This window comes from Cebus imitator, unplaced genomic scaffold, assembly GCF_001604975.1.
Source record: "Cebus imitator isolate Cc_AM_T3 unplaced genomic scaffold, Cebus_imitator-1.0 Scaffold108, whole genome shotgun sequence".
NCBI lineage: Eukaryota > Metazoa > Chordata > Mammalia > Primates > Cebidae > Cebus > Cebus imitator.
In genome coordinates, this window is record NW_016107423.1 from 2,151,415 (window position 1) to 2,166,584 (window position 15,170).

Sequence of the window (15,170 nt, forward strand, 5' to 3'; positions counted from 1 at the left end):
GGTGGACTCTGGGGTTAGTCTCTGGGTGTACCTAGTGCTAGAGCCGGTGGACTCTGGGGTTAGTCTCTGGGTGTACCTAGTGCTAGAGCAGGTGGACTCTGGGGTTAGTGTCTGGGTGTACCTAGTGCTAGAGCAGGTGGACTCTGGGGTTAGTCTCTGGGTGTACATAGTGCTAGAGCCGGTGGACTCTGGGGTTAGTCTCTGGGTGGAATCTCACTCAATTCTTACTAATTGTGAATCTTTTGGCAGGTCTCTTTACTTTTAATAACTCACTCCCCATATCTTATTTGTGTCTATTCACACAATTCATCTTCCTAAATCCAGATGTCACCATTGAATTCAGCCAGTATTTACTAAGTTTTTCTTATAGGCAAGAAAATGTATCATTCCTCCTGTGGCTTTTTGTGTATGCATAAAGGCAAACTCATTAAAAGATGCCATTTAAACATCTTCCAACATTTGCCCCAAATGTTCTTCCCAGTGTTCTCTCCCACCCCTCCTTTATTTATATTTTTTACTGTGAGAAAATCCTGCTCTGTGTTTTGACACCTTTGGTCTTTGCTCCTTACAGTCCCCTAAACCAAGAATATCCTCCCTTGAGTTGGCTTTTGTAACCCTACCTATGTGTCCTTCAAAACCCAGCTCAAATGCTAGGTCCTCCATGAAGCCTTCCCAAGTCAGTCAAACTGTAATTGAACTTGAGCCTCTATAAAGATGTTTGAACCTCCATTAAGGCATTTATCACTTACTGCTTTCATGAGAGTTATTTGCATGTATTCCATAAGCTCCTTGAGAACAGAGCCTGTGTCTAATTCATCTTGAACCTGCTTCATGATATGCATAAACTGATTTCCTCATTGACAGTACTCAAGGGTGGCCCCTCTGTAGAAGAACATCATAATTAAATTCTGAAGTTTTCTACAGCTGACTAGAATTCTTATCTGTATTTCACTCTTTTTTCTGATCCTTACTGTCTTCTCTTACTCATTATTGCAATATATTTTAAAATGAAATCTTAACAGTTTTCAGAGAAAAGGTACTATTTAGATATCTCCTAATTAAATACGTATTATTTTGAATTTTTACAGAAGAAAGGTGATTGAGAGAGTATAATTACTATTGTGGTAGCAGGCAGCTATAAATAGTAACAACAACAAAATATTAAAACAAGCAAAATCATGAGAGCAACTCTGAACAAAAGGTAATTATAGCACAAGGGATTTTAAAGCTCCAAGTTCTGACTTTTTTGCAGGGAGTTTGATACAAAGGGCATATTACAGCTGACAGAGAACAATGTGTACATCTGAAGAAAGATGACTTTAGATAATTGAAAAGTAGACTTTTAATCCCAGAGAGAGCAACACAGTTATACAAATTTCACCAAAATGAATAAGTAACATAGAGTGTAGCAGCCATTTAAGCAGAAAATTTCCTTTTGGTATAGTGCCTAGACTTTTGCACAGCAATATTGTTGAAAATGATCATAGATTCATTACAGATTCAGTGATTTCTTACTCTGGAAATCCATTAGCAATGATACTGGAATGCCAGACTTCTTTATCACATACATAAGCAAATATAGTGCTCAAGCTAACTTGAATCCATTAGAGATTCTGCAGGTTAAAATATAAATATAAAGTATGCAGGAAGATGTGTGTAGCCTATGTGCACGTACTACATCATTTTATATGAGGAACTTGAGCATCCATGGATTTTGAGATTTGCAGGAGTTCTGGAATCAAATCCTTGTGAATACAGAGGAACAACTGCGTATACCTTTTATGTACTCTGCTATTAGTAATTATCTTGTTTTCCCTTTGACTTACTATTTAACACACATACTGCTAATTTATTACCAAAATCTCTTCCGTAGGAGTAAATCTCATCTCAGTATTTACAAGCATATCGGGTATTAATTTTACCTTCTTAAGGACAGTCGTCCTCCTGCTTCTGCTTGTACTGGTGGTTTTCCAAGCTTGTTCTGTCTCTATTGCCTGGGTCATCCTCTTGCTTTGCTCCACTGTGGGATTCCTATGTTCAAGATTTGCCTCTCACAGGCCATAGATTAGTCATATTTCCAACATCAAGATGATAATAACATCAGTGACAAGAGAAACCAAGCCCCAAAGGAATAAAGGCCCTGTGTTTTTACCTACGGGATATTTAATCACATTTTGTGTTTTAAAATTTGAATTGGTCTCTCATGCCATTTCACTTAAAATAAATTTTCCTTTTAAATGTCTGTGAATGAGTATTTTCAGTTTTAACATATTACCTTTTAAGAAGGTAGCAAGGGCAATTGAAGATGTGTTAACTATATAGCACAGTTAAATCACACGGACAGTAGAGTGCTTTTTTGTTTTTAGAATTTTAGTTGCTTATATAAAAGTCTAAGTAAAATAGACTGTTTATAATATGCTCAAGTGGAACAATTTATATTTTATGATTTTGAAGATTAACAAGGTGAAATCCACAAAGTTCAGACATATACTTAACTCTCTGTAATTAGCCATCCCAAACAGAATCTCAGCCAAGATTTTTGCAATGTTAACTAGCTGATTCTAACATTTATATGAAAATGCAGAGGACAAAAACTGGCAAAGATGATCTTGAAAAAGAATAAAAGTCAAACTACCAGAAACCAAGACCTATTATAAGGCTATAGTAATCAAGACAGTGTGTTATCTGTGCACAGATAGACAGACTGATGGAGAAAACAAGAAGTTCAGCAACAAATCCACACATATAAGGTCACATGATTTATGACAAGGTGACCCTACAGTGCGGTGGATAAAGGTCTTTTTAATAAACAGTGCTGCTGTAACTGGATATCCACATGGTAAAAAAATGTGTCTTGACCATTTAGACATTTTTTTGGTATGGTGGCATACAAAAAAAATAAATTTCAGTGGATTTAAAATCTAAATGTGAGAGCAAAACAATAAAACTTAAAGAAAAACTCACAGAAGAACATCTTCAAGACTTTGGGGTAGGTAAAGATTTTTAAAAACAGTATAAGCTGAACTTTATTAAAATTAAGAACTTCTGTTTCTCAAAAGACACCATTAACAGAGATTAGAGCCAAGCCACATGCAGGAAAAAGATATTTAAAATACATGTATGAAAAGGAAACAAATCAATAAGACAAAGATAAACAACTAATAAAAATAGGCAAAAATATTTGAATAGGCACTTTACAAAAGATTATTCTAATTGTTAACAAGTATATAAGATGCCTAACATCATTAATCATTAGGGAAATTAAAATAATGATGAGGCTGGGCACAGTGGCTCACACCTGTAATCCCAGCACTTTGGGAGGCCAAGGCTGGCGGATCACGAGGTCCGCAGATCGAGACCATCCTGAACAACATGGTGAAATCCCATCTCCACTAAAAATACAAAGCTTAGCCGGGTGTGGTGGTGGGTGCCTGTAGTTCCAGCTACTCGAGAGGCTGAGGCAGGAGAATGGCTTGAACCTGGAAGGCAGAGGTTCTGGTGAAACAGTGAGACTCTCTTAAAAAAAGTCATAACCAGATTCTTCTATAAAACCACCAGAACGACTAAAATTTAAAAAGGTTGTTGGCTGGTGAAGATGTGGAGAAACTGGAATCTTTTTGCATTGCTGGTGGGAATGTAAAGTGGGTGCAGCCGCTACGGAAAACAGTATGGCAGTTACTCAAAAAATTAAACTTAGAATTACTGTATGATTGCTGGGCGTGGTAGCTCACTACTGTAATATCAGTACTTTGGGAGGCTGAGGCAGGTGGATTGCCTGACCAGCCTGGGCAACGTGGTGAAACTTTGTCTCTACTAAAAATACTAAAAAATTAGCTGGGCCTGGTGGCGCATGCCTGTAATCTTAGCTACATGGGAGGCTGAGATGGGAGGATCGCTCGAACTCAGGAGGCAGAGGTTGCAGTGAGCAGAGATCACATCGCTGAATTCCAGCTTGGACAACAGAGTGGGACTCCATCTCAACTAAAAAAAAAAAAGAGCTAAGATATTTGAGGACCAGAGTCATTAAACATTAGTGATTGCAGCTGTAGTTTACCAACCCTGAAGACTTTACTTGCTCTGTATCAGTTTCTCATATTGCATACATTCAAGAGTCTGCAGTGAAATTGCTAGATAAAATACAGGGAACTGGTTACATTTGAATTTCAGATAAACACTGATTTTTTTTTCTTGTATGAGTATGTCCCCGGCAATATTTATTATGATTATACAAATATTGCCAGGGACATATTCATACAAGAAAAAAAATCATTTGTAATAAATTTTGCCATAGACATATGAAAAAGCAATCTGAAATTCAAATTTAACTGTACTTCCTGGACCCACCACACTATTTCTCCTTCCTCAGAACCCCCAGTTACATTGAAGCACATGTATTCAGACTCTACCATCAACCATCCCTCCTTATTGAAGTTGTCTGTCATGCTTGTGGTTACTCCTGCCAAATCACTGATAATTCTAGCACTTGGTTCTTCTCTTTCTTCCTCTCAGTACTTATTTCCATTATCATTCCTTATGATTATGTTAGCTACATAGACTACAATTCAATATCCCTGCTTCTGATTTCCTTTATCTTCTCATTTCAAGCACTTCCTCCATTTCAATTCAAAAAGAAGCAGAAAAAAGATGAAGATTTTTTGCAATATTAAATAGGGTGGCCTGGCATGGTGGGTCACGCCTGTAATCTCAGCAATTTGGGAGGCCGAGGCAGGTGGATTGTCTGAGATCGGGAGTTCGAGACCAGCCTAACCAACATGGAGAAACCCCCGTCTCTACTAAAAATAAATAATTAGCCATGTGGGGTCCACACATCTGTAATCCCAGCTACTCGGGAGGCTGAGGTAGGAGAATCGCTTGAACCCAGGAGGTGGAGGTTGCGGTGAGTCAAGATCATGCCATTGCACTTCAGCCTTCAGCCTGGGCAACAAGAGCGAAAATTTGTATAAAAAAAAAAAAAAAAAAGAGAAAATAATAATAGGGTGGTTAGGGAAGCCACGTGAGAAGATAATACTTGAGCCAACATCCTGAAGGAGATGAGGGGCCCAACTTTGCTGACTCCGGAGAAACACAGTACAGGAAGAGGAAACTAATTGCAAACGCCTTGAGGCAGAAAACTTCCACGCTTATTTTAGAAAGTTTCTTGAGACCAGGGATTAAATCTTACACTTGGTGGTATTATTGATTGTGCTCAATAATACTTTACCTGCAGGAGTAATTCATATAATATGATGACTCATAGAAGAGCATGATAAATTCTTGATTAATAAATGATTAAGAGGCACCTTGGTGAAAGGTTATTAAGTATATTTGGAAATCATTTTCTGCCTGTAAGACCTTGCAATCAAATGACAGGATTGAGGGTTCTCAACAATACATAAAATAAAAGCATAAATTAAATAAGGAATTAATATTATGTATAAAGAGTAAATCGTATTTAGAGAGACACAATATGAAGAGAACTTCAAAAGTTGCATATAAGCTTCATATGCAGAATATTTTTCTGAGGCGTTCAGATTTTTCTCCACATTTTAATCAGAGGGCTTTAAAGTATTCTAGTCTTAGAATAGCATATTAACCTCTTGTCTTCTTTCCTACAGGCCACGTTTCTGTATTTTTTCCATGCTCTTGATTCTTGTTTCTAATTCAGTAAGAATATTGAGGAATAGAGGTAATGAAGGAGAGTGAAGATCAGACATTTTAAACCAATTTATTCAATGAAGATTTATTCGGCACCTGCCAACTGAGTGAAACCCCGAGATGTATACATTCTAGTGCCGAGGACAGAGTCCACACCTAGCAGATTATTTAGTAAATTTTTGTATAATTAATTGAGCGAATAAAAGAATGAATAAATGAAATGCATCGAGGAAGTGTCTTTTCTGAGGTATCTGGATTTGACGCCAACAGGGTCAGAATCACATTTTCAATTCTGCTTGATAATTTCTAGAATACAGGATGTGGACAAAGAGAAAATAAATAAAGCAGTGAACTTCAGAACTAGACGGCGTACACGCGGCGGCTGATTTTGTCTCCAAACGGCCCCCGTAGCCTTTCCGTCCCGCATCATTTACGCAGCTGCGACCGGTAGTGACGTCACGAGATCCGGAGCTCGCGGGAAATTTTGTCTCTGTGTGGCGGTGAGGAACGCGCGCTCGCGCGGGATTTTCAAGCGTAGGAACCTGGGAACTGGAGGTGCCATGAGCCTCTGGGTGGATAAGTATCGGCCCTGCTCTTTGGGACGGCTGGACTATCACAAGGAGCAGGCGGCCCAGCTGCGCAACCTGGTGAGTCCGCGGAGGCCGGGACCGTGGGAGAGGGGAGCCCCAGGCTGGGGGTTTCGCGCCCCTGAGGAGCAATGCTTCCCTCTCCCGCATTGGAAGGTGATAAGTAAGATGGAGAAAAATAAAACAGGGAAGGGGGAAAAGGTTTGGGGGACGGGCTTTTGCTTTTAAACCGGAAAAGCTCCACTGAGAAGTGGCATCTGAGCCAAGACTTGAAGGAAATGGAAAAGTCAGAAATACAGAAATCTGAGCAAAGAGTGGAACAGGTATCAGTATCAGCAGATACTGTTAGTGCCGTACCCAGTCCTCTTGCTTTTAAGTGCACGCAGACTGACTTCTGACTACTAACTTTGTACATCTGTACTTTACCTGAGGGCTTTTGTCTCTTTGACACCCATAAGCAGATTTGAAATGCCTGGAATTAATACTCTGTCTTTTCCCCCATCTACTTTCCTAAGAAGGCTTCAAGAAAGAACTAATCAGAGATAATTATATTGCAGCTTCCCCACCCCCTAGGTGGGTTAACACTGTGGTGGGTGTTTATGTTGGCTTTAAGAGTTTCCCTAGCAGTAGCAAAGAAAGATGCCTGTTGGTATTCAGCTTGGCAATGCCCTCTTACTGGCTGTCGGCCTTAGCCTGTTTTGCATCCCCGCTCTTCTATGAAGTTTTCCTTTGTCTCACAAATAACCTCCCAAAGAAACCAAATGCACTGAATTGTTATCACAGGGACTGTTTCTAATAGTCCGAACTAAGAAAGCCCTGAATCTCAGAGTTACAGAATCCTAATCTCATGGGTGATAGGGTCTATTCATCAGTCAGTCCTTTATTTTAAAAAGTTTTCTAGGAGATTCTGATAGCCAGGTTTGGGAGTTCCTGCTTTCTTAGCATTTAGTTTTGTATCTTGCATGTACTGTGTCATGTATATAAGTTATACAAAATTAGTGCCAGGTGAATAGTAAACATTTCAGAATATATCAAAAGATACACAATATTTTATGTATCTACCTATCAAACTCCAAGTTTTACACATATGTAACTTGGGTGTATCTACCCGTGAACTTGGAGTTTCATGGGTAGACACATAAAATACTTGATACTTAAAAAGTAGTTTGGTTCTACCTAGAGTAGTTCAGTTTGACTAGGGAGAAATGTCTTGTTCTTTTTTTTTCAGGTGCAGTGTGGTGACTTTCCTCATCTCCTAGTGTATGGACCATCAGGTGCTGGGAAAAAGACAAGAATTATGTGTATTCTACGTGAACTTTATGGTGTTGGAGTGGAAAAATTGAGAATTGAACATCAGACCATCACAGTAAGCATTTCACTTTGAGGCCCTGAAAGTAATTCATAGTAAGGACTTTCAGTCTTGGTCATGTATGCCCCCATAACCCAGATGCTTCTTAACATATGATTTAAATAAGAATTCCACAGGTAGTCTTGTGGCACAGGATTTGAGAGCTACTGATTTATGCATCTATTACAACCAGAGCAAAGCCATTTATGTTAGATAGGAAATAAGAGCAACAAGGGGGTTAGGGTAAAATGTAGAGGGTGAGATTAATTTCAGATTACCTAATAAGACAGTGTCTTAGCTGGAATTAGAACTCAGGTTTCCAAACTTTATTCTGAGAGCAGTAGTGGGGATGGAAAGAAAGAGTGATTTTGAGACAAAATATTAAACATGGTATCAAATGACTTGGTAAAGAATGGCAGCTGATTGACTGGGAAAGGAGGCCTGAAACTCTGGGATGCTGAGAGGCTTCCTGTGATCTTGCCCTTGCCGAGATGTCCAGCTTCATACCATGTACCACAGTTGTGCTCTTCCATTGTGGATGATGTTTAAGATCTAGCCGACACGTAGCCTTCCTTTTCCTACCGCATTAGAATTAACTTTTCTTCTACAACTTCTCGTTTATACTTTTAGTATTACTTACTTTGTTTTGCCTTGGTTGTTGTAGTTTATACATCTTCTACTTTGACAGGATTGTATTTGTTTTCACTGTATGTAGAGAACATGTATTCATTTTCATATCCATAGCCTCTGGTAGAATGTCTTTAATAATTAGTCATTGGAAAAAAATATATGCTGACTGGATGGTAGTGCTATTAACAGAATCTTCAGGAAGGTAACTGGGTTTTAGACTAATGTAGATTAGCATATATTTAGATAATTGAGTTTGAGATGCTGGTTGTATGTTTTGGTGGAAATTCTTATAAAATATATAGGGACAAGTTTAACAAAAATGGTGTGGGATCTGCCAGAAGAAACTATCTTAAAGAGGGACAATAAGTAGCCAATCAAATGGAATGTTTCAGCATGTTCCCAGACGGGAGGCTTAACGTTTTAAATTATCTTTTGCCTCAGGTGACACTAAATATCAATGTAATTCTAATTGAAATTCAAGTGGTTGTTATAATTCTATTAAATGATCTTAAAGTCCATCCATATGGAACAGTACATTTCTGAGACTAGCTAAAGTAATTATGAAAAAAGATTGGTGAAGTGGGGCTTGTGTTGCCATGTAATAAATTTTAGTGTATGACTAGTACATATAAAACAGTATTATATTGGCATGAAATTAGAGAATCAGACAAGTGAAACTGGAAAGAGAACTTAGAAATATGGTAGGGTTTCTATTTCAAATTAGTGGAAGAGGATGAGCCAGCAGTGTGTGTCATCATAGCTAGTTACCTATCCTGAGAGAACAAAATTGAGTCCCTATGACATAACAATTTATAAAGACAAATTCCAGATGAATTAAAGACTTAAATGTTAAAATGAAACACGAAATATCTTACAGTAAAATTTTTTAGACTATATGAATTGCTCACGGGTCAATAAAACTTCATTTTGGAAAGCGTGGAAACTAGAGACGACAAGAAGTAGGTACTTGGATATATATGAATTTGAAAAATTGCTATGACAGAAATTATGCATAAAATCAATAGAAAAATGAAATATTGTCACAAAATATTTTAAAGGAATGCAGAAATAAAAGATTTTTACAAATTGGGAACAAAAAGACAATCTGGTAGAAAACTGAATAATAGATTCTTCTGTAGCAGATAGTCACAGGAGAAAAATATAAATGGCAGTCAACACATATAAGGATGCTTGACCTTTGTGATAGTCAAGCAGTGTGAGTCTGTTATATACTCACCAAACTGAAAAATTGAAAGGCATGATCAAACCTACTCTAGATGGGGAATATTGGGGAAGAGTGTTGCCAGTGGGAAAGTGAATTGTTAGACTGTTTTGTGAAGCAGACTGGTCTATACATACACACATACACACACATATGCATTATATTAAAGTTAGAAAGCACATTCCCTTCAATCCAGGAAATCTTTATTGGGAATCTCTTACATAGAAATGAAAGCAGTATATGTAACATATACACAAAGATGTTAATTGTGGAGTTGAGTACAGAAAACAAAATGTCCATCAGTATGATTGGCTTTGGAACATCCACGCTATAGGTTGGTGTGTGACTATAACACTGTACCAGTTGTCTGAGAGGGATTTGCCAAGATATATTAAATAGGAAAAGCAAAACACAGAGACATGTGTATGATTTCCTTTTTTTAAAATTTTTATTTTGTACAGGAAACGTTGACACTCCATAAAATATATATTTGTGTATGTTTATTTTTGTGTTAGCATGGAAAAGGCTGAAAGGAAGACATCATTTCCAATGATCTGTGTATCAGATGGTATACAGAGTTGGTTTGAGGATTTCTGGAGATAAGGAAAAGAAGTAGTCACAATAAAACAGGACGTGTAATTTGACCCAATTTATATAAAAACGTGTTTATCTGCACATCGAGAAAAGAATGGGATTAACAAAATTAAAACATGAATGGTGGTTATTTCAAGTTTTACTTTGTATAATAAAAGGAAGCCAATGAAAATACAAAAGAGTGGGGAAATAGCCAATAGATAAATGTGAAAAATATCTTTTTCTTTGTCCACAGACTCCATCTAAAAAAAAAATTGAAATCAGCACCATTGCAAGTAACTACCACCTTGAAGTTAATCCTAGGTAAGTTACTACTATATAGAAATTTAGCATTTTTAGAAAAATTGTTTTTGGGTTTTCTTTTTTTTACAGATTGAAACCCTTTTTTGAAATAAATTGATATATGTGGAAGCACAGTTTATAAAGCAGATTAAAGTGGAGCTGCCCTGCTTGAAATGGGATTCCTAGGGCCCTTCCTGTTTTGCTTTCTCTGTCAAATAATTTCAACAATATGTTTACCTTTTCTAGCTCTAGGGAACTCATTGATGTACACATAGTACATTGTATTGTCGGTAAGTTTTTGTTAAATTATGTAGGCTCATTCATTACTTATGAGCAGTGTGTCTTAAAAAGTTTATAATGTTTGGAGTAAATATTTCAGAAATTGAGTTGCTAAATCTTAATTTGTCACTCTCTTTAGGTTTCTTGATAGAGGTATTCTAATAGTTCACCAACAAATATCTTTATTTTCTATCGTGATGATAAAATTAAGAACTTGTTGGAGAGGCATGGAAAACTCATGCAACAGGTGTTAAGTGGTGTAGAAATGATTCTGGGAGCTAAACTGGGTAAGCTGCAATGATCTGTGGGGCTGGATGAGTTCTTAAAGGGAACAGAATTGAGGATATTGTCAGGTAAACTCAACATGGGCAGTGGCACAGAGGCACGAGTGAACATCCATTTCAGGGAGAGGCAGGAGACTGAACGCAGCAGGAAGAATCATGTTGCAAGCTAATATGTATGTGGTTGGTTTTCAGTAGCAGGCACTGTGTGAAAAGCTTTACCTGGATTCTTATCTTTTAAACAACCCTAACAATAGGTATTATTATTTTCTCTAGGTATCACAAAGAAAACTAAGAGAAATAAGGTTGTTGGGAATGGGTTTGATCATAAAAACAGAGCGAGTGTTAATTCCATAAATAAATGGAGAATGTTGTGGATTCTTGGCTAGGAAAATGATCGTAAGAACAACACTATAGGTATATTGATCTACAATAATAGTAGTGACTTGGGAAAACTTAGTGGCTGTTTGAGAAGATAAAGTTGTCTGCTTTGACCTCATTTTCTCATTGTGAGTTCTGAAGCATGGATAGCTAGTTGGAGAATAAGCCAGTTGCTTTTGGGGTGATTGAAATTAACATTCATTCAGCCTAAATTGACCTCTGGTTTGAGAGGTCCTTGACTGAAGTGCCAAAGCAATAATATTGGTGTAAATGACAGATCAGTACCTATAAGTCACCAATTTACAGAGTTTTGACTTCTGTCTTAAACTCAGTTTGCTTGTCTCATCGCCTTACTGAGTCTGAATCGATTCCATTCTAGTGCTGGGAGCAGACTTCTCTTTGTTTGTTCTCTCTTAGACCTTTGCTATTTTGGGGATGTAGAAGAGGAATAGGGATTGAATTTCTTTTTCAAAAAATTATTTTTGTATTTTGAACAATTATAGATAATTGAGAAATAAGCTGTAATTAGGTATTCGTTTTCAATAGTGGGTTCGGAAACATCAAAGCATTTGCTAAACTGTGCCCTAATTATTAGTAGTTGCTCTTCTTATGTTAACAGTGTTTTCAGTGTTGTTAATCCAATTGGAATACTGTTAGTATTTTTGATGACCCTAAAACTTTTTACTTTTAAAGAGCTTATAATTAGAGTTAGGTGATATTCTTTTTGACCACTTACGAACTTCAACATTTTTCTTATAACAGTGTTAAGGGCATACTGTATACCATTATTTTTGTTTTGTGTAGTGATGCTGGAAATAGTGACCGAGTAGTAATTCAGGAGATGTTGAAAACAGTGGCACAATCACAGCAACTTGAAACACACTCTCAAAGGGATTTTAAAGGTATGTGATCCAAAGACTTTTTTTCATGCAGGTGCCAAGCATTAGTGCTCTTTTTTTTTTAAAGTTATGAAAGTGAACAAGAGAGAAGCCTGATCTCTGTGCTCATGGGAGTTTATAGTCTAATGGAATTGAATTTTATGTGAAAGAGGATTATTTGTGCCACCCATTTGATATTTTAGAACAGGATGAGTAAAAATGTGTGATTTAAAATCAGAAATTACATGATTTTAAAATAACTGTTCTTATGACCAGAGTCATTTGTTCATTATCAGATATGTAGATACAAAAGAAAATGGTATCAACTATATTCCCACCATCCAGAGACAGCTACTATTAACGGTTTAGACTTTACCTTCCAAGCATTTTTTCTGTATATGTGCATACATTCTTACTGGTGAGATTTTGTGATAAATTTGCCGTAATTTAATGCTTTTGATATATTTTGCCAAATTCTCTATCTGAAAGAGGGTATAGATTTATACTACCAATAGCAGTGTTTGGGAGTGCTCATTTCTCCATGACATCAACACTGACGATAATTCGTTTTAATCTTTGTCAGTTTCAGTGGAGAAGGTAGTGTTTTGTTCTTCTTCAGTGAGTGTGGTACATTTTTCTTTAGTTTATTTCTCATTTTTATTGTTTTGTGAATTCCCTGTACATCATCTCAGCTGATTTCTTTAGTCTGCATATTTCAAAATAAATTTACATTTATGATTTTTTGTTACTATATATGGATGGTTATATTTTCTGAATGTTTTATGTATATGTGGCAGTTACTCATATTTATATCTTAATTTTATATCTTGCTATGTTAATCTGTTTGTAATTGTCTTGATAGTTTTCTTTGAGCTTATTTTTTAGACGTATATTCATATAATTTGTAAATAGAGATAATTTTTTCTTTTTCTTTCCAATTTTTATGGCTCTAAATACTTTTTGGTTTTTTTTTGAGACAGAATCTTGCACTGTTGCCTAGGCTGTAGTGCAGTGGCATGATCTTGGGTCACTGCAATCCCTGCCTCCTGGGTTCAAGCAACTCTCCTGCCTCAGCCTCTTGAGTAGCTGGGACTACAGGTGTGCGCCACCACATGCAGCTAATTTTTTTGTATTTTTAGTAGAGACAGGGTTTCACCATGTTGGCCAGGATGGTCTCGATCTCCTGACCTTGTGATCCGCCCGCCTCGGCCTCCCAAGGTGCTGGGATTATGGGTGTGAACCACTGCACCGACCCAATACTTTTTCTTATCTAATTATGTTGGCCAATCCTCCAATAGGGCGCTTAATAGTAATGGAGATAGCAGATGTCCATGTCATGGCTCTAGAAGGAAAGCCTTCGTGTTTCCCTATAATTAGTTGCATATTTGATCATGGCAAGAAAATATTCTCAAATTCCTATTTTATTGAGTGTCTTTAACATGAATGTGTGTTAAACGTTGTCTCATGCTTCTTTTTTATCCATGAATGCGCTTTTATGATTTTTCTTAGCTCATTCATATCATAGATTATATTACTGGTTTATCTAATACTGAAACTTTTGCTAGGCACCATAGCTTAGGCTAGTAATCCCAGTGCTTTGGGAGGCTGAAGCAGGAGGATTGCTTGAGCCCAGGAATTCAAGGTTGCAGTGAGCTGTGATGGCACTACTGAACTCCAGCTTGGGTGACAGAGCGAGACTCTCCGTCAGGTTTATTGGGATTCTTTCCTTTGTCTCTTTTTTATCTGTTCTCAATTTGGATTCTGTTTCTGGGATTTCTTCTCATTGTGGAGCATTATCTTAGTCTCAAACTCCTGTCCTCAAGCCATCCTCCTAGCTTGGCCACCCACAATGGCACAAGCACACCAGCCATGGCCTTGTGGAACGTTGTCTTAGAAGAGAGCTTCATTTTGTTATTCTCAGAGTCTACTGCTCTATCAAACCTTACTGCATCAGGGCTCCCTTGCTCTCATCCATCAATTGGGCTCTGTTGAGTTTCCCACCTCGGTAAGACTGCTGCTTTCTCTGAGACAGTGTTTTCACTGTGTTGCAACATGCTGGAATGCAGTGGTGCAATCCCAACTCACTGCAGCCTTGACTGCCTGGGCTCAAACAATCCTCCCACTTCAGCCTCCTGGGTAGCTGGGACTACAGGCACACACCACCATGCCTGGCAACCTTTTGCATTTTTATAAACATGGGGTTTTGCTATGTTGCCCAGGCTAGTGTTGAATTTTTGAGCTCAAGGGATCTGCCCTCCCCAGCCTCCCAAAATGCTGGGATTATAGGCAGATTACAGGCATGAGCCACTCTGCCTAGCCAACTGCTGCTTTCAAATTGGCCCCATGATGGTTTCTAGTATGTTCCTGTGGGCGATTTTGAGCTTTTCCTGTCCTAAAGGCTGTCAGAATTTCCTCCCACACCGTTGCTGATACTATGTGGGCCTTTCCAATTTTAGTTGCTTATTCTCACTTGCTTATGTTTGGGATTCTCAGGTAAAGCATGTTGCCTGGTTTCTATATAATGTTCATGGGTTCTTGGTCTTGGAATCTTTAGTTGTTCTGTTTATATTTATGGGACGGATCCAAATGTGACATGCCGCCAGTGCATCTTCTAGAAGTAATTTGTTAATATAATGAAAAATACAATATTGGATTCAGTTTCTGTCTATACATTATTCCTGAACTGTGTTAAGTCTGATCTGTGATTGTGGCCAAATGGAATCTTACTTTATGGTGGCCAGATATCTTTATGCCTTGTTGCCTACATCATCTCTTGCACCGCTGTTTTCCAAAGTCTGTTTCTTGGAATTTAATATTTTAGATTAAGATGTACCACAGAAATGTGCTGCTGAGAAAAGTTATTTTGGGAAAATGCAGCACAGCACATCCTTGTCTTGGTAAATTTTGGTGTATATAACTAAAAAGGCTGAAATGATTTCTACTACAAAGTGACCTTTTAACTTCATTTAGCCTAGTGTTTCTTGGTCTTGTGTGATTATAGATCCTTTTTTTTTTTTTTTTTTTTTTTTTTTT

At 37.5% G+C, this 15,170-nt stretch overlaps 1 protein-coding gene across 1 annotated transcript in view; it reads left to right on the plus strand.

The window, feature by feature from the left end:
• The first annotated feature begins 6,090 nt into the window (after nt 1-6,090).
• RFC3 (replication factor C subunit 3) overlaps nt 6,091-15,170 on the plus strand; it is a 15,776-nt gene continuing 6,696 nt past the window's right edge. Inside the window, exons 1-4 of the mRNA XM_017537927.2 lie at nt 6,091-6,302; nt 7,471-7,608; nt 10,272-10,339; nt 12,064-12,165. Coding sequence (XP_017393416.1) covers nt 6,216-6,302; nt 7,471-7,608; nt 10,272-10,339; nt 12,064-12,165 — 395 coding nt within the window. The 5' untranslated portion in view covers nt 6,091-6,215. The remainder of the gene's footprint in view (nt 6,303-7,470; nt 7,609-10,271; nt 10,340-12,063; nt 12,166-15,170) is intronic.